At 42.8% G+C, this 22894-nt stretch overlaps 1 protein-coding gene across 1 annotated transcript in view; it reads right to left on the bottom strand.

The window, feature by feature from the left end:
* The window catches only part of TBC1D5 (TBC1 domain family member 5), a 650187-nt gene that overhangs the window by 21973 nt on the left and 605320 nt on the right, over positions 1–22894 (bottom strand). Inside the window, exons 18-20 of the mRNA XM_044678890.1 lie at positions 18467–18723; positions 14363–14428; positions 843–1006 (exon numbers count right to left, since the gene is read on the bottom strand). Coding sequence (XP_044534825.1) covers positions 843–1006; positions 14363–14428; positions 18467–18723 — 487 coding nt within the window. The remainder of the gene's footprint in view (positions 1–842; positions 1007–14362; positions 14429–18466; positions 18724–22894) is intronic.

The raw sequence follows: 22894 nt of genomic DNA, 5'->3' as shown, positions 1-22894 counted from the left end.
AAAAAAATTGTCTTTTAAAATGCCAAATCATTAGACATTCTCTTACCCTTTTCTTTCTTTCTACCTCTTTGCTTCTTAGTAAAGATATTCTTAGAAAATGTGACAACATTCATACAATATGACTAAATGTGACAACACTAAAATATACTTTCTGAACAGATGAATGAACTAAAATAACTAAAACAGAATTTTAGGAAACAAAGTCCTGGATTTAATCTGTTCTACACCAAGCGGTACCGGAAGAAAACGCTGGGGAGTACCGAACTGTTCTGATGAAAAAAATCAGAAACCAATAAAATCTGGGCTTAAATGGCAAGAGATTTTAAGGGAGCTTTTGGGGCAAGAAAAGGAACCAGGGCCGTGGGCTGATTCGTTGGTCAGGACGCAATCTCGGTTTTCTATGACAATGGGCGCCTCGGGAGAAGGGCAGCTTTTGGAAGAAGCTCAAGTGATGAGGCTTTCCGGGTCCTTCCCTTTAGGGCAGGCTGAAGAACTTGCCCAGAAGCAGCCCGCTGTAAACGCCAACAACACTAACGTTTATATTGGGGGAGAAGAGGCGCCCCGAGGCGCTGCCCACGCAGCCGCCCACGTTCCTGCCTCACAGCCCCCTGGCACCGCCCACTCCCAGCATCCCTGAGCGCGCCCTCAGCACACCGGGAGGGCTTGTCTGTCCTGCTTTAATTAAATGGTGAAATGGCTATTTTTGACCCCAAAGCCCGCAATCCTCTGAATGGAGAGTGTTTTCCAGAGCTGCTATGGCTCCCAGTGCCACGTGGCCTGCAGCCGCTCCTGAGCCCAGCCCCTCCCCGGTTCTCCCTGACCCCCCACCGGCGGGGACTCACCGATTCTTTCCGGCCCATGGTTTTGCTGTGGGAGCGGGAGCGCGAGATGGTGCTGAAGAAAGAGTCCTTCTTGGGGGCCGACGAGGGCGGGGAGCCCGTGACCTCTCTCCCCCCGGGCAGACTGTCGATGCTGGGAGACGCACTGATGTTCTTGGCGCTCTGCCCTGCAAGGAAAGATCACGGAGAGGCTGAGGGGGGGGGGGGCAGGACAGCGCAGCCCCCAGCAGGAGCTTCTAAGTCAGAACAGGAGTGGGGCGTGTCCGCCGTGGGGGTGGCTCTGGGTTTCCCTCAGTTCTGTCTCCCAAACCCCGAGGGCAATGGCCTCCGGACAAAGTCTGGAAGCTCTCTTTCCTCCTTTCCGCAACAGTCTAAGGGTATGACAGACTAGACAGACAGACATGGAGGTGAATGGACTGATGGACATGGATAAAGGGCTCCCTGGGAGAAAGTTCTACTCTCGAGAGCCCACAATCTGTGCCAGGCACCGGGCTTCCCCATGAGCATCTGGCTGATCCTTACAAGGAGCCACTGAGGAAACTGAGGCAAACAGCAGTTCAGTGACTTGCCCAGGGTCACCCAGGTAGGAAGTGTATGAGGCCACATTTGAACCCAGGCCCTCCCATCTCTAGGTCTGGCTCGCCATCCACTGAGGCACCCAGCGGCCCCCAATGTGATTGAGGGATTATTTGTCAAAATGGGAAGGCAGCTAGGTGGCCCAGGGCCGAGATTGTTGGGCTTGGAGTCAGGATGACCTGAATTCGGATTCTGCCTTGGATAGAGCGGGATTCTGGCCGAGTCAGTTAAGCCTTTGTGCTTCGGGACACTGGCGTCCTTGGTAGAGCGCTTCACCCCCACAAGGCGGTGAGGGACGTGCTCTCAGGAATACTGTTTTTACTCAAATGGTTTCTGGCGGGCTCCCAGGCCTCTGCTGGCTCTTCCCTGGCCCGAAGGTGGGCAAGAACTGAGCTCTCCAGGCCCACCCGCTGCCAGGGCAGCCATGTGCCAACAACGATGGGCAGGCACTGCGGACGCAAAGAGAGGATGGAGGGGACGGGCGGCTGTGGAAGAGACAAAGAGGAAGAAGGCTGCCAGGGTGGGAAGGGGCCTGGCCCTAAGCAAAGGCCAAGAGCAGGCTTCATTTTTGATCCTAGAAAGAGGGCCGGGAGGTGCCTGAGCCCGGATGGCCTGGTCTGGTGAGGCCGGCCTGGAGGCAGGGAGGCTGCTCAGGAGGCCACTTCCATCTTCCAGGGATGAAGGTGCAAAGAAGGAGAGAGGCCTCCGGGCCCCTCTGACAATAATAAGGGGAAGGCAAATGAGTTCTGCTTGGGACATGCTGGGTTTAGGAGGCTTCTAGGATGCCCTGTTGGAGACGAAGGAGGGGAATCTGCTGCAGAGACACCCTTGGGGGTGCCCAGGGTCAGCCTGGAGAAGCTGGGGAGCCACAGAATGCCCCCCAGGGCGTGACGCCAGGCTCCTGAAGTGAATGATAAATGACAGGAAGGTGCTGTCACTGGCCATTTTCAGGGACAGGGAGAGGCCAGGGTCCTTTTCAGAGGTTAGCCTTTCCCGACTGCCCCGCTGTGAGCGTCCTCTGTGAAAGGAGGGTCCTGGTTGTGTCGGGCCTCTGGCAGGGCATCAGAGGACCAGCCTGCTCTCTGGCTTGTGGCCTGGGCCTGACAAGACCCGGAACTACAGAGGCACTGCCTGCCCTGTGATTCTGGGACTCTGCATCTTCCGGGAGATCCATCCTCCTTTGTAATCACAATTTCTCAGGAATGTCATGCCTTCGGGCGGTCTCCTGGGGGTGGCCCTCGTGCTCTATCACAGTTCTTGGAGGGGGACTCCGATCCAAGAGAGTGAAAACCCCCTGCAGGCCTGGCCAGGCTCACACCCTGGGAGACTCTGGTCTGCGTGCTGGGCGCAGCCACAGCTGCGAGCCGGAGCCCCCTGCCAGCTGCCTCTCGCTCCGGCTCTCCAGCAGCTGTCTCGAAGGGGGCGACTCATCCTGAATCACTGCTCAGGAGAGGATGCTTCCAAGCCTCACCATTCCCCGCCGCCTCAAAGGGAGGCCTTTTCCCATCTTCACTTTATCATTTCTTTCTTTCCACAGGATTTCTCTAAGACAGCCTTTCTAAGAAATGCCCCCATCCTCACTAACCCACTCACCTCCCTCCAGCGCCAGCATGCAGGTATAAACCGATCCCCATAGAAAAAAGTCCTGCTTTACTGGACTTTGAAAGCTTCTCTAATGGAGTCCATCTCATGGTTCAGAGGAGGAAATCGAGACCCAGCCTGATCAAGCAATTTGCTCAAGTCATGGAGCAGCTTGTTAGAACTAGAGCTTAGATTAGAAGCCAGATCTTGATGCCTGGTTGAATATTCTTTCCATTAAAACACACTCTACAAGTGTATTAATAACTTAACAGGTTTATTAGAACAACTGGCTTATTCCCCCAAACCATCTAACGCATTAAAATGTACTACCTAGTTACTGACTATGTCACGTGGAATAAAGGACTTGTTTTTTCTGACTCTTGTCTCCTCGTGTAAAATTATAATATTAACATTTGTTCCGAGTCCCTCACAAGGCACTTATGGGGATCAAATGAGGTAACACCTGGGAAGCTGCAGAAAACACAGTAAAACACAATAGAAGAAGGCGTTCTTATTTGGAGGAAGCAGGAATTCGGGGGAAGGCTGAGAAACAGAACCAAAGAGGGGCCTTTCTATCAGGGCTCCCCTCCCAGGAGACCACGTGGGGCCGTAACCTTCAGGTAGTGGCTCGGTAGGCCGGCCCACCGAATGCTGGGACATCCAGAAGAGATCTGCTCCAGCCCTCAAAGCCCTCATGGATCTGCTCTGTCCAGCTCCAGGATTTTCCTGCTGATGGTCAGAAAGGCTGGGGAAGGGCCGTGGGCCATGTCACACAGACCGAAGGCAGAGCCAGACCCAGACGTCTGACCTGGAGAGGTGGCCCTTGTTCTTGGAGCTCCCTCAAAAGCAGAGCTCTTGGTTTCACTCTGAAGAAGTGGGGCTGTCAGGGCAGGCTATGAAATGTACTCCACAAGTTTTCTCCAAAAAAGGCATCTGTTATCACCTGCAGATAGGGCTAGTATACTCAGATAAGTCCATCCTATTAACTATACGATTCTCTAATAATGCACCATCAGGAATGTTTGTATTCATGGCACTGTTTGTCCATCTATTTCTCTGCCATTAGATTCGAAGCTCCGTGAAGCCGGGGCTGTTTCTGCCTCACTGTCTGCAGCGATCATCCGATGCCAGGCACACGGTAGGTGCTGCCTTACTGCCTCGGATGCTCAGACATCTCTACTCAGGGCTCTTCCTCGCTTACTCCATTTACCCGAGTCTCTTACATGTGTCTCTGTCCATTTATTATCTGCCCAGAGCCTAAAGTCTTCATTCTCCCCTCTCTCCATTTCAATCAAACTTCTTTGCTGCCATAAACAATCTAAAATGGGGGCACAACTAAGGAGAGTCTGACCGCATCAGCTGCCTCCTCAAGAATGGGGTTCTCTAATTTTTTCTGAGATCAAATACAAACTCCTCAGGGAGGCCTCGGAATTCCTTCACAATAAGCTCTAGCCTAGCTTAGTCCCATTCCACAATCTTCCCCCTCCATTTCCAGCCCTACCAACCGATTTTCTGTTCTCTGAACTTAGCATCCCGTTTCTTGCTTCCATGCTTAGGCTGGGTTTCTTCCTCACCTGAGTCTCTGAGCACCCTGAGTTTTCTTCAAGGCATAATTTACCACAGGAAATAGTCCCCAAAGCTTTCCCCCCCGGCCCTCTAGGGGCCCCTCCTGGGCTCAATGATCTTGTTTACATTCATCTGTGCACAGGGTGTATCCCCGTGTTTGTACTTCAGGGCAGTCCTTTAAGACAGTGACTGTTTCCTTTTTTTCTTTCTGAATCTCCTGTTCATGGCACACACTAGACAACAAAAGCTTGTTAAATCTGGTAGTGAAAGAACTCTGTTGGAGGAATCAGGAGGTGTAGACATAAGGGACTGGGTTCAATTCCTGGCTTCAGAACTTAGCAGCCTAGTGATTTAATAAAAGGCGTTAAACATATCTGTTGCTGTGGCTCCTCATCGATAGTAAGAAGGAGTGAGGCTGATGGGTTAAATGATGTCAGAGACCTCTTAAAAATCTAAAATTCCTTGACAAGACAGAACAAGACGGGAGGGGGGGAGAAACAGTGTAAGAAGGCAATTATTTTAAGAATAAAAGCCATTCCTCAACTGATAAATGATGAAAGGATAGAAATAGGTCAATTTCAGAGAAAGATATCAAAATTATCTACAAAAGCTACATGATAAGGCTCCAAATCACTAATAATTAAAGAACTGCAAGATTTCAGCTCCTACCTGTCGAATTTACAAGGCTGATTTAAAACAAAACAAAACAAAAAAAAAGACAAATGTTGGAGGGACTGTGGGGAAACAGGTATACCTATGAATGCATTCCAGGTGAAATTCTGGTGGGTAGATAGCCATTCTGAAAAGCAACACCACTACAAGGACTATGTTCCAAAGAAATCAAGGAAAAGGGAAAAAGGACCCTGAGGTACAACAATATTTACAGAAGCTTTTTGTCGTGGCAAAGAACTGGAAACCAAAGGTTACTCATCACTAGGGGAATGGTTGAACAAATTATAGCATATGAAAGTAGTGGAAAATATTGCTGAAAGAGAAAACTTTGGAGAAACTTAGGATGTTATGGGTGGTGTGGTGTTACTGGTTAGGGCCCGATGGAGAGATGGCCCAAAGTCCTCTGGTGGTACAAGAACCTGAGCTAAGTGAAGGTGGGATGCCTAGGTGAACACCAGGTTCCACAAAGTATTTGAAGCTCAGCTAAACACCAACTCCCACCTAACAGTGCCCAGGAATAAGTGATCTAATGAGAAGCTGGGAATTGGATCACACAGCTTCTCTGACAGCTTGTCCTGGGTTTAGATTGATGGATAAAGCTATAGATTAATCGATAACGCCGATGACTGTGATTTGGTTCTGCTTGAGCAATCCCTTCCCTCAGACCCAATAAGATTATTGATCCTTAGGACAATAATGACTTTTACCTTAGTAGATTTTTAAGATTTAATTGTAACAACTCAGGGAAAGGAACAGGGTTGCAGGAAAGAGGTGCTGGGAAAAGTTCACTAAAGCTACTGAGGATCAGGTTTGTCAATCAAGGGCAATCAGGTTGAGACTGTCTGCTGGAGAGGTTTCCCTCTCGGTGGCACTCTGGCCAGGCCGGGCACCTTTGGCCTTAACCAAACTGACTGAGTCTTGATGTTGTTCTTCTTTGATGCTCAATGATTAATATATAACACAGCTTTGTCCAGAAGTTGAAGATGTGATATCTATTGAACAGGATGCAAATAAACTAAGGAGGTTTGGCTGGCCTACCCATCCAACCATCCAGGTCCCCTTCTCAGGAATGAGAGTTTTGTTCCAGTTCCTCTCTTCTATAGTCCTGCCAGTAACTGCCTTTTGCCCCCAGGCTCATGACATCTGGGTTGGTTCCAAATTCTAAAACTGTCGGGTGTCACTCATCCTGGTCTCCATTTTGCATAGCAAAATGATATTACAAAGAAGACTTGTATGAATTGACACAGAGTGAAATAAGTACAGTCAGGAGAATCATTATACAATAATATTTTAAAGACAAATGACTTTGAATGACTTAAGAATTCATCATGTCACGACCACTCATGAACAAGGGGAACTCATAATAAAATGAAGAAACTACCTGACCCACTTCCTGACAGGTGATGGCCTAAGGGTACAGACTGAGACATATTTTGGATATGACCAATATGGGGATTATTTTTGCTTAGCTACGCATATTTGTTACAAATATTTCTGCTTTTTTTTCTCTAAGTTGGTATGGAGATATATTAGGAAGAGAAAATTATGACTTCCCAGTTTTTCAAAAGTTTGTTTAGCATCAGTTGTAAGGATAGCTATGTATGTTTCATTAGGAATTTTCTTCCTGTGGCTGTTGACTACCTTTCTATACTTCCACCCATTCCTTCTAGGTTCCAAACTTTATTATCCAAATTAAAAAAAACAACAAAAAAACCAGACATAAGACATCATGACATGTTTACTTTAAAGTACAAATTTTAGAGCACGTGCAAGTCTTTTACTGATGTCATCTTTCCTATCAAAAGACTCACTATGGGAACATTTAAAAATGCTTTCTAAACTCTGAACTGAATTAGAATGTGGTTTTGACTTCAAAATGACTAATATAATTAATATTAGGCAAAAGAATTGCAAGTGTTTGATCTTTTTTAGTTTCTCTATCCATTCAGAAACCAATGTATCTCTGCTATTTTTATTTATTTACTTTTCTTAAGTATCTTAAAGATAATTCTGAAAAACACCTTTTCATTCTTCCCAAAAATATTTTCCGAATTTCCTCATCCTCATATAAGACTGAGGAATGTATCATTAAATATATCCAGTTACCACAGATATCTAATAATGGCATTTATATAGTGCTTTAAAGTTTGCAAATAACCTTGTATATGTTATTTGATCCTCATAAAATGGTAGATAAATGTTATTACTGAGAGAGAAGTTATTATTACTCTCCATTTTACAGAAGAAAAAACTGAGGCTAACAGAGGGTAAGTGACCTCTCCAGCGATACACAGCTAGTTAAGTGTCTAAGGCAGATTTTGAATTCAGATCTTCCTAATTAAAAGTCTAGCAACTCTATCCACTACACCACTTGGGTATCTTAATATAGCTAAGTTTGCTTGTTAGTTTTTAATTAAATTTTATTTTTTTCATTTAGCAAAAATCTATTGTTTCCTTCCTATCTGCTTCCCTTATTATCAACTAACTGAGAACAAAAGAAAAACAAATTCCCTGTTATAACCTATAAGCCAACTTTAAAAAAATGTCCTCATTGGCCATGTTTACATCTATCTTATTTTATCTTATCTTATCTAATCTATCTACTGTAATTGTCTGTCTGTCTGCGTGCATATAGTAACATGGTTCTCATTAATCCTCTGGAATAGTGGTTGGTGGTCATCCTGCTCATCAGAGTCCCAAGTCTTTCAAACTCAAGCTTTACCAGACTGTTGTCATTGTATAAATTGTTCTTCAAGTTCTGTTCACTTTATTCTTCATCAATTCCTAGAAGTCTTTCCAGGTGTCTGTGAAATCAACCCCTTCATCATTTCTTGCAATACCACAATATTCCACAACATCTATAGACCACAGTGTGTTAAACTATTCCTCTCCTGATGTGTACTCCCTCAGGTTCCAATTTGCCACCTCAAAAAAATCCTATAAAATTTGTGTACAGCTTTGTTTTTGCTTAGGAACCAATCCTTCCATTAATCTACCCTCTGAACTCCTCTTTTCCTTTCTTCACTTTCTGTACTATCTACCTATTGAGTAAAATATACTTCTGTCCCGACTCTGTGTGTATATTCTTCCTTTCTTTGACCAATTCAGATAAGAATGAGGTTCAAGTGTTAGCTGCACCCCACTCTTCCATGTTTGTACAGAATTCTATCGGTATAGCAATTATGTGAGGTACCTTTCCCTAATCTTCCTTATTCCTCTCTTTCATTCTTCTTTTAAGATCAATAAGACATAACAAAACTACTCTTAAATCTTTTAATTAGATTCCTTCTTTGTCCCCAGTTGATGATAGAACATAAGCACTTTATATTTATTTAGTCCTTTGTCACTGTTCATTTGTGTCTATACCTTTTTTTATGTTTTCCTTAACTCCTGTGTTTGAACATCAAGGTTTCTGTTCATTTCATCAGGAATGTTTGGAAGTTCTTTAATTCATTAAATATCCATTTTTCCCCATGTAGGATTTTGCTCAGTTTTTCTAAGTTATTTTTGGCTATAAGTCTATATCCCTTTACTTCTGGAATATAGTCCAAACTCTCTGCTCCTTAATATTGGTGGTTCCTAAATCCTGTGTGATCCTCTTTGGGGTTCATTGGTACCTGATTTTTCTTTCCACTTGCTTGCAATGTTACTTTGTTTTGGTTTTTCACCTAAAAGTTTGAGATTTGGCTATAATATTTCTGGGAGTTTTCCTTTTGGGGTTTCTTTCAGGAGATGACGGATAGATTTTTTAAAAAAATTATTCCTACTTCGTCCTCTGGTTCTAATGTTTTGAAATAAGATGTCTAGATGCTTTTTTTGGGTATATAGTCTTGAGGCAGACCAATGATTCTTTCATTTTTTCCTTCTCAATCTCTTTTCCAGGTCATTTTTTTTGCAACAAGAGATTTTATATTTTCTTCTATTTTTTTTCAGTCTTTTAAATTTGTTTTATATCTCCTGATGACTCATGGAGTCAACAGTTTCTATTGCATCAATTCTAAATTTTCAGTAATTTTTCTTCTTGGTTAAGGTCATATCTTTTGGGCTAAAACAATAATTCCTTTCAGTGGTTTTTCTAAAATTCTTATTTTTTCCATTTTTCCTGTTAACACTCCTTTTTCATTTATTAAAAAAATCATTTCAAAACTACATTTTTTCAACTCTTCCTTCATCTATGAATCTATAGTTTTTTAATTAGGTTTGCTTAGAAATTTTCTGTTTCATTAAAAATCTATTTCCCTGTCTGGTAGGATTATATTCAGCTTTGCTAGGAAAGTTATTTTTGGCTGATAAGCTTATATCATTTGCCCTCTGGACTTGTTGGTTATTTATTGGAGAAATGGACTAGTGGGATTGGTGATTTTCTAAGAGAGCTATTACTTTCACTTTCCAGAAGGCATGTTAGGAAAAACTTGTTTGGACTCAAGGTAGGGAGTTTAAGCATATTTTCATTGTTGCTTATCTACCACAGTAAATACCTATGATACAGAGAACACTTTAGTAATTCCTTTTTAGAGGGCAGTATGGTCTAGTGGATAGACCTCGAGATTTGAAATAAGGAAGATATGGCATATCAAGGTTGACACTAAACAGGACCCACTTGAAAGTCTTTAACTTGGCTAGCAAAAGTCCCCCAAATACTCTAAAGTCGAATTGGGAAATATTGAACAACTTGAAAGGCTGTTTGATTAGGTGTTAGGAATAAGGGAAGGCAATGGAGGCCCAGAGGTCATTCATTAGTTTGCCCAGGTTACCCACTAACAATAAGGAACAAGTACTAAAATTCAGGTTATTTTTACCTTAAGGCAATAAATAAGCTACCAAATAGATCCATGAAGGTGGCCAAGAGATCATAGAAGTATTAATAAAAAAAAGTTATTTGGACTTATGATACACATTTTAATAAGTCTACAAAAAGAAGGAATGAATAAGATTTGTCTCAAGTTATAAGGAGGTTGAAAACCAAGAGTTACTTCAAACCCTGAAGGCTAAGGAGCTAAACCATTTTGTTAGAACAAACAGGAAACAATTACAAATTAGTTTTGCTGATAATTTGTTACAAATCAACAAATATTGGAAGAGATTGTTAATAAATGAGGGTAAGATCTACCACTGACACAAGCATTGAGATTGTCAAAAGGCAACCAAGGCAGAGGAAGCAGACAAAATGCCTTCTTTCCCTCCAAGAACCAGCTCTGCTTGAAACTTTGAAGAAAGAATCCTTTTCCTCCACCTTCAATACTGAATAGGTTTTCCTACTTTAAGTATGTGAGCTAAACACTTCCACTAGATCTTTGTTGCCCTTTGCGGGCCCTGCTCAGTCATTATCCTGGAAAATGCACTCCGCACTTCTCCTAAGAAAGGCTTATTACACTTACTACCCACAACTCTTAGGAGATTATTGAGGCTTTCAAATCCTAGTTTCCAGCCTTATAGACACAATTCGGCAGATGAGTACTTTGCCGACACCGGTTAGGCTCTGGTTTCTTTACTTTCTCAGAAGCCTGGCTCACAGCAAGAGACCTCATAAGACAGAGACTTGAATTAGCTCTCTGAATCTGGGGTGGGTGTCAGAAAGGGAGAAAACAGACAAAAATTTTTCTGGGGCTGGCTTCTCCTTAGCTTTGCCACTCAGCCTTATGACGTCCAACACTGGATGGAGAGCGAGGAAGAGTTATGAATAGGGAGCCGACAGACTTCCCCTGTCATCCATACAGTGACTGCGCAGGGTCCCAGCTTTGGAGCTGGAAGGGGTCTTCCAGGCCGGTCATCTAGTGTATAGATGGAGACGGAGGCCGAAAGCTGAACTGTCTGGGTCCTACAGATAAGCATGGCTTCCTTGTGTTCCTTCATGGGCCGCTTTAATGAAAGGAGAGGTATTTAGGGAGAGGTTTCAAAGTCCTCGGGGCTCTGCGAAGCTCCCAGTCAGTCCTGCCATTTCTGATTTGCTCTGGGAAAATGAAGAGGCCATAGAGGGGAAGAGCCAGAGCAAGTGGGTCTTGATTTCCTTCTCCCAAAACACAAAGTGCTCAAGAGCTAAGCCTTTCAAGGAAAGTGGAGAACTACTAACTGCGATTACGGGGTGTGACAAAGTCCTACCTGGATGCCAAGAGATGCTCTACTGAGGGGTCAAGTTCTTGAAAGTATGTAAGCAGGCTCCATCAAACTGGGCCTCATTTCAAGTAGAGGCAGGGATGGCCTCTCAGGAATAATTTCAGAGAAGTCACAGGTATTCATGACTATGTAATGAATTTATCTAAAAAAGATGGCTTTTAAATGAAGTTCAGTGGAGATGGGCCGAGGTATACACATGGAGGGTGGGCATCTCAAAGGGCACTTCCCAAACAATCCATCAATAAACATCTGTTAAGTGCCTGGGGTCAAGTGCTGGGGATACAAAAAGAGGAGTTCACACTTTTTTTTTTAAACCCTTACTTCTGTCTTGGAGCCAATATGTATTGGCTCCAAGGCAGAAGAGTGGTAAGGGTAGGCAATGGGGGTCAAGTGACTTGCCCAAGGTCACACAACTGGGAAGTGTCTGAGGCCAGATTTGAACCTAGGACTTCTGTCTCTAGGTCTGGCTCTCAATCTGAGCTACCCAGCTGCCCCCAGGAGTTCACATTCTAAAGGGGAAGACAATAAACTAGAAGCCATATACAGGACACATAGGAAATAATTAACCAAGGGAAGGAATTGGAATTGGAATTAAGAAGGGTGAGGAAAGGTTTCTAGTAAAAGCCTGAACCTTAGCTGAGACTTAAAGGAAGCTAAGGAAATCAGGAGGAAGAGTTGAGGATGGAGATCACTCCTGGCATGGGGGACAGACAGAGAAAATGCCCAGAACCTAGAGCTGAAGAACAGCCAGCAGACCAGAGTCACTTGATGGAAGACTAAACGAGGGGAGCAAAATGGAAGAAGACTGGAAAGGTAGGAGGGGACCAGGCAAAGACTATCAAACAGAGAATTTTGCATTTGATCTTGGAGGCAATAGGGAGCCACTGGAGTTGATCGAGTAGGAGGGACACACTGTCAGACCTATAATTTAATGGCAGAATAGAGGATGGATTGGGGTAGGGAGAGATTTTGCAGAGCCACCAATAGCTATTGCAATAGTTCAATTTTGAGATGATGAGGGCAGTGTCAGAGGGGATAAGGGGATACATTGGATATGGGAGAGGCAAGGGTGAGAGAGTGTAGAGTCCAGGCTGACTTCTAGGGCCGTGGGGAGATAGGGAGAGAGGAGGGTGAAATTCAGAGTTCAGTTTTGGACACAGTGAGTTGCAGAAGTCTATTGGACAGCCAGGTGGAGAGGTGAGGCTGGAGGTCAGCAGAGGTTGGGGGAGGCCGAGTAGATCTGCTCTTCACAGGTTTACGTACAAATAGGCTGCAAAGGACTGCAGTCTAAAGGCATGCTCCTAAGTTGGCAGTTTGCACTTCAAAATTCATTTTCCCAGGGAAATGATATCAAACATAATGAACACATTCTACAAAGGTAAATTTAATCCATACTGCAGATCCATATACTCTATTACGACATGCAGGTTGCATGACAGCACACTGAATATATGTCAATACAGAAGATCTGTTAAATCTGCACATGTATCTCGCCCCTCTGCCCTGACAGATAAAGCAGATGGATGTTGAGTGGAGTCCAGGAATAAACAAGAGGGAAGGACAGAGTTGGTAACATTTGGTAAAATGTCCAGTGTTCCAAAGATTGGCCTCTGATACAAGAAACCCATCTTTTGAACATTTGCCATTTCCTTCTGCAGTTCATTTTACAGATGAGGAAACTGAGGCAAACAAAGTGCCTTGACTTTCCCAGGGTCACACAGTTAGGAAGTGTCTGAGTCTGGATTTTAACTCATGAAGATGAGTCTTCCTGCCTCCAGGCCTGGTGCTTTGTGCACTATGACAACCCTTAGTTATATTTAGATTCTGCCTCAGACAGTTAATATTTTGTGACCACAAGCAAACCACTTACCTTCCCCTTTTTAGTTTTCTCATTTATAAAATGGGAATAACAATACTTACACTACCTACTTCACAGAGTTATCAAGGACAACCCTATTATAATTATATGAATCTATAATTATCATAATGATATCTAGTTATTACTATTGAAGAAAGAAAGCTACATTGGTGGCAGGAAATGGTGGAAGGGAGTTCTATATGGGGTGAATGCTGGTATGTGAAGCCCACTCAACTAAGGCAGCTATTTCTAAGGATGGGGGGACTTTATAATAAGCACAGGAGGCTGTGCCTATGCCACATGTGACTTCAGTTTCCCTTTCACTATAAGCCCAGCTAAGAACAGAGATTGTACAGGAGTTACCTGCATTATAAGCATCTGAAGTTAATGAAGGAAAAATGCCATAAACATTTGTATTTATACCTTTGAGATGCATTTTATCTCCTAAGACTCAAAGCAGCTTAGAATTAATTCAAAGGGGTTCTATAATCCACCCCTCGCCCAGGTCCCTTCATTTCAAAGATATTATAATGAAATCTGGAGTGATTTTGAAATGGTGAATTATCTGTTGAATAACTTCTTAACAAAACTCTTTTAAAGAATGGAAACGTCCTTCTTTCTCTTAGAAGGCACTGACAAGTTCGTAAAATGCTTCTTATTCTCCCTTATATCACCATTGTCACCGCATGGTGGTTGGTTTGACACAATATGTTTTAATTCTTTGATAAAACCCGTAATAAAAAGGCTTACATTTTACTATTTATTTCAGAATCAGGCAGGAAAGTCTTTTGAAGCAGAAGTACTTGCTGCTAATCGCAGCCCCCGGATGCTTAAGCTTAGCACGGATTCCTCTAAGACTGTCTCGGGACACCTGGGCAAAGAGAAAGAGCCACCCAAAGGGCAGTGTGAGAATACCCTGGGATCAGACCTGTGTAAGAGAGCCCGGCTGCCTGAGCATCTCTTGGGTGGGATGGAATGGAAAGGACCTTTTTGTTCGAAACAACAGTGCCACTTAGTGGCTGGACAGCAACAGTGACTCAGGAGGTGCAAAAATGGAAACTAAAGGAAAGCAAAAGTGGCCTTGGGGATTCTGGGTGAACACAATGAGAATGCTGCAGGCAAACAGAGATAGACTGTGTCACCAGAGTGACTGTACCTTGGAGGCCAGTTAGAGTCTGGACAGGAACAGAAACCTGAGCATCGCTTCCTGTAACTACATCTCCTAGATTTCATAAGAGAAAATAATTAGATTTCATCAAGAAAAGTAACTGAATGAAATATTCTTTCCCTTTTAAGAGCTGAAAGACTTTTTCATTTGATCCAACAACCCCTGAAAACACAGAACATAACCTGGAAAAATCAATCAAGCAATTATTCTTAAAAAGGAAATGAATTAAAAAATAAAAACATGTCTTTTAAGAAAACTTTTCTTTTTTCCAAAGAAAAATCAGTTTGCATCAGCGTAAGGGGAAATTATATCAAAGTATTTGGCAATGTGGATTTCATTATTTCTTTAGGTATTTCAAAGTGCTTCCCCTCCTTCAAAAATAGCTATGATCAGTTTAAAAAAATTAATTTCTTTTAAAAAATTTTAAAAAAACAGGTATGTTTTTTAAAAAAAATCCCCTCTTGTGCCAGAAATTATTTATCTTTAGGTAGACTTGAGCCCTCTCAGTACTAGATAAAAGAGTTTTAAAAATAGTATATATCAAGTGTATATTTTTAGTTGCAAATTAAGAAATCAAGAAATCTGATGAGTTACCCATATTTGAGAAACATCAGTATGTAAAAATATATAACAGACAGCACCCTCTTGAGACATGCTTCTTGCTTTAGGTAGATCATGTGCCCTTCTAAGAAAGAAGCATTTAAAGTCAAGAAGGACAAGAGAACCCAGGAGAATGTGGGGACTCAAGAGCACCGAGGAGTAAAAAGGACCTTTTTCCTATGAGTACCCGCCTCACCAAACCCTGGGAGATATTCGAAACCCAACAAGATTTAGAAAGGTCTACTGAGCTTTTTGTTCCTGCTTGATTAGAGTTGTTTTCTTGATGGCTAGCTCAACATTCAGCACTGTCAGTTTAATATCAATAGGCTGTTTCCCCCTTTATTAAATGATACAAACTCCTATGTTGCTTTTTGATTAACTGGTGCATAAAAAGGGAATGATGTCTGGTCTTTTAAACTGGCATCACAAAAAAGACTACATATGATTAATAGGTTCAGTGATTCCCCCTTTGGTATTTATAGAATAGTGAAAAAATCCATTTCTGAATTAAATGCCATCCCCTTGATGCCCTGGGCACTTGCTTCAGCTATGATTTGCAACATGATCAACTCATTTAGAATTTGCTGGGTTGTAATTACATTCCCACAGATCAATTAATAGCATCCCCTTTTATATTCCTCCCGTAACTGAAATAAAGTAAAACATCTGCCTGACAGGAGTTTAGAAAATAACCAAGCAAGGAGGAGTTTGTAGACTATAAAATAGTCATTAATTGGCACATTAAAATCCCTCCTTTCTCTTCCACAGTTGACTGTCAATGATCTGCTCTCATCTGTTTCAATCGGCTTTATAAATACCTGTGGAGGCTTTTAAACTGCAATCTTGCCATCTACAGCCACCCTACTACCCTGGGGTCATCTCTCTTGCTGTCTTAGTGTTGGTCAGGGAATGCACACTAATTTTAATCCCATCCAGAGCCACACAGAATCAGGGAGGCAAATCTGTTGTCCCCTGAACCATAGTCAATCATAAATTAGTTTTGGATTATCCATAATGCTGTTCTTCTATATCAGCATGAATAATCAAGAAGTGGAAAATGTTATGAAAACCATAGAAGCATTTTTATCTTTGTAAACAACAATTTTTCAAAACTTGTGAATTTTCCAGCAGAGTACGCTAAAAAAGATATTACATTTTTTTCCCCCTCAAAGGCACTGTGCATATGACTGATTACTGCTTCTACAGATAGCTCCGAGATAATTTAAAATCATGTCCCTAATACGAGGTCTCCTAACAGGCTGATGACTGTGCTGTTTATCAGGGTAACTGATATAGTTTCAAATTTATCAATGAGGTTATAATATAGTTGGGCATACTTGGGAGAAGGAAACACGAGCACCCACAAATTTGAATCAAGAATTAGGGTTAACTTTAACTCTAGGGTTAAAGGGTCTTGTTTTAAATTATCATGGAACTCTGTGGTTGTTTGTTACAATTCAGGCCCCTCATTTTACTGATGAGGGGTTAGAGGACTTATCTGTGGTTATATAAAGAGGCAGTAAAAAAGCGGAGACCAGAAACCATGTTTCTGGGTTCCCAGTCTCAGACTCTTCCCTTCCCCTTTAATTTCTGAAATATTTACTCTCAAGGCAACTCACCAAAGAAAGTGAAACCTACTTTCATATTTTAAAAATATGTGTCTCTGCAGAGACAAATAGTGTGTAAAAACAGTGGGTGCTGTATAAGGGAGGCCATCACTATTCATAGACAGATTTAGAGTAGTTGGTGGTTGCCTCAAAGGGCCTCAGTTTCCCTATCTGTAAAGTAAGGGGTTGGACTAGATAATCTCTAAGGTGCCTGGCAGCCCTCACCATGATTCCGTGAAAACCCGCAGAGTTCCTAAAGACGACCACTTTCTCCGAGTACAGGGATCGGTTACAAAACACCCCAGTGATCCTCGTGTTCCAAATACTTTAAGTGTTCTGTTGTCTCCGTATGACTGGGGACTGGGTTTCATCGATTGTTCCATCTCCTCGCACTTCCTCCCTCACTCACAGTGGTATTAATACTTGACATTTCCTCAGAGACACAACTTTATTCTGCTAGTCATTTGGCTTGGTTCCTCAGAAAATTTAAAATACAGTACTTAGAGACTCTCTGACTCATTTGCCTGCCATCAGTTAGAATTACTACTGACTATAGCTTGTTATCAAAGCAATATTGAAATTATATTTGTTCGGAACAATAAAACAGTACAATTAAGAAATATATAAAATAACTTTCATTTCCATTCTGGAAGTGGGCATGTCTCCTGGCATTAAAATACATTTACAATATGTTAATGATTTTAAGTCTCCCTTTCTTTAAATCAAGCGTGACAGCTCTGCATTAACAAGTAAGGAATATCATTTAAAGCCGTTATTCTTGTGCAAGGTAAACGGAATATTTTAATAAAAATTAAGATACTAATTATATAATGACTAGCATTTAATAAAAGCAAGACGTGAACAGAGCAAAGGCAGAGGGGAACTGTTATTCGCAAGGAACGTTTGTGTGTGTCTGTGGGTGGCTGTGCACGTGCACACACGCAGTCACACTTCTTTGGACAGCACCGGACAGGAGTCAGAATCGGCCCAGGGGCTTCTCTGCAGACCCTCAGCGTGGAGCTTTCAGGGCCCGATGACCGTGGCCCTTCCCAGGCAGAGCCAGGCCCCCCAGTGCCCAGGAGCTCTTGAAGGCATGAAGCCCCTGAAAGGACGGAGCTCCGACAGCTAAGCTCCTGGGCTAGCAGCCTCCCTGCCTCCTGCTCCCCAAGCCTGTGAACCTGCCTTCTAAACCTTCCACCTTTCTTTCACCACCATGTAAGGTAGGGAGGGCGATAAGCACCCAGCTCAGGTCCATTTTATGGAGGAGGTGTGGAGAAGGACCTTCCCCGCTCCGAGAAACCATCTAATGAAGCCTCCTGTGATGGGGCAGAAATGAAAAGACAAGAGGCTGCCTGGGAGAGACTCTCCTCAGGGCATCCTCCTCCTTTTCAGGGTCTGGCTGGGGCTCTCGGTCATCGGGTCACTGCGTCAGTGCGATATTCCTGTATTGGGTCTGGCTGAGTTTTCTCGCACCAAACCTTGACCTGAGCTAGAATGACCTCCCCGGGTGGGCTCGGTGACTCCGAAGGCCTCTCTGGCATGGCAGTGCCATGAAGAACGGGCTTAATGCTGATCTCGGTCAGACAATCTCAGAGTATACTGCAGACAGCCTTCTGCCTCGTGCATCCAAAGGGTCTTCGGGTGAATTTAAGATGAAATAGCTGAAAGCCCACAAATTACTTTGTAATCGTGCTCTCGATTTTGAAAACAAAACAAACGGATGCTCGCTTCAAACTGGATCCAAATGCTGGCTTAAAAATGACTTTAAAATCTTTGCCACCTGAATGAGGTATTTTGAATCCACTTTTTTGGGTCATTTTTTGTTTTTTTTAAAGTAAGAAGCTTAAGAAATTCCATCCTATGGTGAGGGAGTTCTTTTCTGTACCTTTGCTGAGCTGAACTGGCATGCTCTCCGATTTCATCATTCTCTGCTGCTGTGTCTGCGGCGGTGGGGGGTGCTGCCGGGGGGCTTCGGCTGGGGTCCTGACCGTCATGACAGCAGGCGCCGCGCCACTATTGCCGCTGGGGATGGGGCCAACCATATTGCCTGTGGTCATGGCTGGGCCAATTAATTTTCTGCCAAAATTAAGTAGGCTATTGGAGACCTTGTTTATGTTCAGTGGGGCAGCTTTGGCATTAGCCCTAAAAAAGAAGATACAAATGAGGTGGTCAGACACTACCAAAATAAAGAGAAAATGACTTGCTATATTATGCACAGCTCCCTCCGTCCCTCACCCCAATAAGTCTTGATAATCCATCTGTAAACCACTGACAAAAACTGAAACCAATGAAAATCAAGGCAATTATTTCCATATGGATCAATGTAAATCCAATTAATTCATTCTAGACACTCCAAAATACATACCAAAAACACATTTTATAGAGAATAAATACAGTGTTTAATACTAAAAACAATAAGAAATGAATATAAAAGACTAATGTGAAGAATAAATGAGCATTTAACATGGCATTTACCTTTCTGAAGACTCTTCTTGGTACATGGAAGACAGTGAGGAGGGGAGAGAGAGGTTATGTTTGGAAGGGGAATCCCCCTCTATAAGGACCTTAGGTATCAAGGCACTATCTGGAAAGGAGCTGACATGTAGAGGAGTTGTTACCTTGATTATGTCCCTCTTCTCAGCTGAGATACTATGGGAGAATTTCTATTTGACTGAGATCTCACTCCCAATGAAAGAGCTCATTCATTTTCTATATTGTGAGGTATATATTCTCTTCTGTATGTTTTATCTTATTTTCATTTGCTATCTGTATGGATAAAAGGATTTATTTGCTTTTCAATACATATATTGCTCACACTGAGCAGAACATGTGGGTTGCCCTTTGTTTTTGAAAAATTAGCATCAAGGTTATGTGGACTCACCGATGAAATCCAAGGCAAACAATGAAAACCAGACAAATTTTTTGTGGAAAAAATCGATGAAAATGGAAACCAATGATAACTGATGTCAGTGAAAACCAAGGTATTACTGTAATGAGATGCTGTGTGTGGCTTCTGGAGAAGTGTTAGCATTCTGTGGATGAACTCTGTATAAAAGTGCATATGTATAAAAGATACAGGCACATCTCTGTTCTATCTTCCTCATGAATTACCAAGTAGTCAACAGAAGTTGGATCAATTAGCTTGAAGGAAGAAATAGGCCTTTCCCCCTATCTTGGAGTGTCCATTAGTGCCTAGCAAAGTATTTTTCACATCATAGGTAGGTGATCAATAAGTTTCTGTATCTGAATTGAGAATGAAGAAGGAAATTTTCTAATTTGTAATTGAATTTTTTTCACTTTTCCTTAGAGCTAAATTCATGGCAGTGATTTCTGGCAGAGTCCTTAGCTTCTCCATCATTTCATCATTTGGGAAGATCTGCCATGGCCTTGGAGCCATGAGCTGTAAATAGAATCTAGAGCACCTCTAGGAAGCCAGTAATTTTCTGGCTAAATGCCTAATAGGAGCGTGTCTCCTACCATTTCCATTTCTGAGAAGCATAGCACTAAGAGCAACAGGCTGTTTAGGGGATCCAGTATGTTGAATTCTGGTTAACTGGAGTCTCCATATTATTTTAATTAGAATACACTGTGATTTCATTGGTGTGGCCTCTTCTCTCTTTGTGGACATAGCAAGTCATTCCTTTTCCAAGGAGACCATCTTGTAGAGTTGTTATAGGAAAATCAGCAGCTGGTGGTCACTCTAGTGATGTGCTTCTCTAAACTAAGCACTGCTGGTCCTTGGATGACAGGCCTATCACCTGTCACCAGGCTCACATTGGGTAACTTGCCAGAAGGTATAATCTGAAGGCAAGATCCTGGATTTGGAGTTGTAAGACCTCTGCTACTTACTGTCCATATGGCCTTGCCTACTTTATCTCTCAGGACCTCAGTTTCCCCAACTGTGAAGTATGGAGTTTAATGAGATGGTCCCTGAGGTCCCTTCCAGCTGGAAATCAATGATCCTTTGATTCTAAAAAGTGAGGGTCAGCTTACTGTGGTGATGAAACAAAGGATTCAGATTAGTTTGGCTTAGTTAGGAAAAGAAACAAGTTGCTTTGTGTATTTTCAAAAGATATCCCCAAAATTAGATTTCCTAAAAGAAATATGGGTAACCTAGTTCATGACTGAATTGTATATATTCTATTAAGGTCCTGATAGGTCTAATAAGGCCTTATTGCCTTGTCATAATAATGGCAGGGACCCTGGGTCACCAGCATGATCCCACTCTGGTAGGTTCTACCCATCTCCCAGAGCTCTGTGCTGAACTCATCTGAGGATCAGACAGGAGTGATAGATTTGGAGAGGCCTATTATTGAAGTTGGCCTTTAGGGGATGAGTTGTTTTCATCCACTACAGCTCATGAAAGTCTCCCAAGATGTGGTAGAGTTGTAGTCTTTTTAGGGGATGGGCATATTCAACATGATGAAACTCTTTAGGCTTCTGTGGAGCTGTGGTCTCATCCTGTGAGGACCCATGCCCTCCGCTGGCCAATTTAGCCATGACTTCTCATACTCTCTGACTCTCATCCATGTCCTTTCAAAAATTTCCCCAAGGCAGGCCTAGAGACAGGAGGTCCTAGGTTCAAACCCGGCCTCAGACACTTCCCAGCTGTGTGACCCTGGACAAGTCACTTGACCCCCATGGCCCACCCTTACCACTCTTCCACCTAAGAGCCAATACACAGAAGTTAAGGGTTTAAAAAAATTTTCCCCAAGGCCTGGTGCCTCTTTTAGCAATCCTGTCATTGTGTGGACACCAGTAGAACATGTGAGCTATCCATGCTGTGTGTGCTCTTGCTGCATGAACTGAGCCACACCTCCTTCCAGTCAGGCCTCCTGCTCATAAGCCACCTTCAGCCGCTTCTGCGCATTTCTTGCCATCCGCTCTTCCCCACCATGCATTTCTTCACTACCTCCTGGAAATTTAATTATCTGGAGAATGCTGTATTCTGTGACTCAGTCACAGAGAATCACTGGAATAATACTGATGGTAGAAGACAGGCTTTTATAAAGTAAAATGTCACCTTTTTTAAGGCTTCACGGTTCTTCTCCAATAAGGTGTTTCTCGTGTATACAGCAAAATCGTAGGGTCGTATGCTTGGAAGATGCGACGACAGAGCAAAGCTTGCCCAATGGCTTCTAACTAAGATCAGCGAGGTGGCAGGCAAGAAGACACAGGCTCGTTAAAGGTCATTTGCTACCCTAATGGAGGATATTCAATGCAGAGTCCAAAGGGAATGAAGGTTCTGCACCGATGGTGCTGGTGAGTTCTTACAGAGGCTTCTGTCTACAGGTGACAACGTGCTGCCTGCAGCAAGACCGAGAACACTGGAGAGCCTCCAAAGGAGAACCATAATTACTCAGAAGAATCCAACTTGCAACTATCCAGAAGAGAATAAATACAAATGGAAGTAGACTCTGACATGCAACACAGTTGGATGGGCAATCCATAGACCTAGGCCACCTTTCCAACACGTCGGACAGAGGATCTATTAGGCATGAACCCTGCGGTCCGGATCCCTAACTGCTCGGGGCTTTTATTGCTCCCAAACCTCTATCTAAAACCAAAGCGCATCATTTTAGTAATAAGCTAATCATTTAAAGAACCAACTAGCTTTAGCTATCCAGCACCAGTCTAGCAGAGTAAAACACCATCACAAACACACAAAAATGACGACTCCCCAGAAGACCCTAGAAGAGCCTGAAGGAGCCACTCGCCCCCACTCCCACGTTCCATTTGTCAGGCGCCATTTTCATTTCTTCCAGTGAGTAATAAAGAGAGGTTCTGCCATAACATGAAAGCACTTCCGGCTTATTTTACTTCTTAGCTTTCAAAGTCAAGATTCATAATTCACCAATATGAAGAAGTTATAATGTTGTTACCCTTTTTTATAAACAAAAATGTACTAGTCAAATTCCCATATTGCCAGCTGTAAAATTTATATGTTGATAAAAGTACTAAGAAACTGCTACAAGCGTTGTCAAGAGACTAGAGTTAATGTATCTTCATTACTACTAATAACACTGACTACAATTCACTAAAAACATATAGATCAAGCTCACTCCTGCAGGCAGTTTTTCATTTGGACAGCGGCACTTATGGAGGGAGGAACAGGATTTTCTGATTTCAAATATTTGCTGTCATTTATAACCACTTCCCCCTACTTTAACTATCCAATGTTTTAGCTGTCTCAGATTCTGAAGAACTTCATGGGATTTAAAAGCAACTTGATTTCATGAATTTTCAGGATGCAAGTAAAAGCAATATGCTAATGTGGTCAGCACGCTGCCCATGTTTTTTTTATAGAAGAACT

This window comes from Gracilinanus agilis, chromosome 5 (genome assembly GCF_016433145.1).
Source record: "Gracilinanus agilis isolate LMUSP501 chromosome 5, AgileGrace, whole genome shotgun sequence".
In the NCBI taxonomy this organism is placed as follows: domain Eukaryota; kingdom Metazoa; phylum Chordata; class Mammalia; order Didelphimorphia; family Didelphidae; genus Gracilinanus; species Gracilinanus agilis.
Note: the sequence above shows the minus strand (reverse complement) of the source record. Positions and strands in the feature narration are given on the sequence as shown.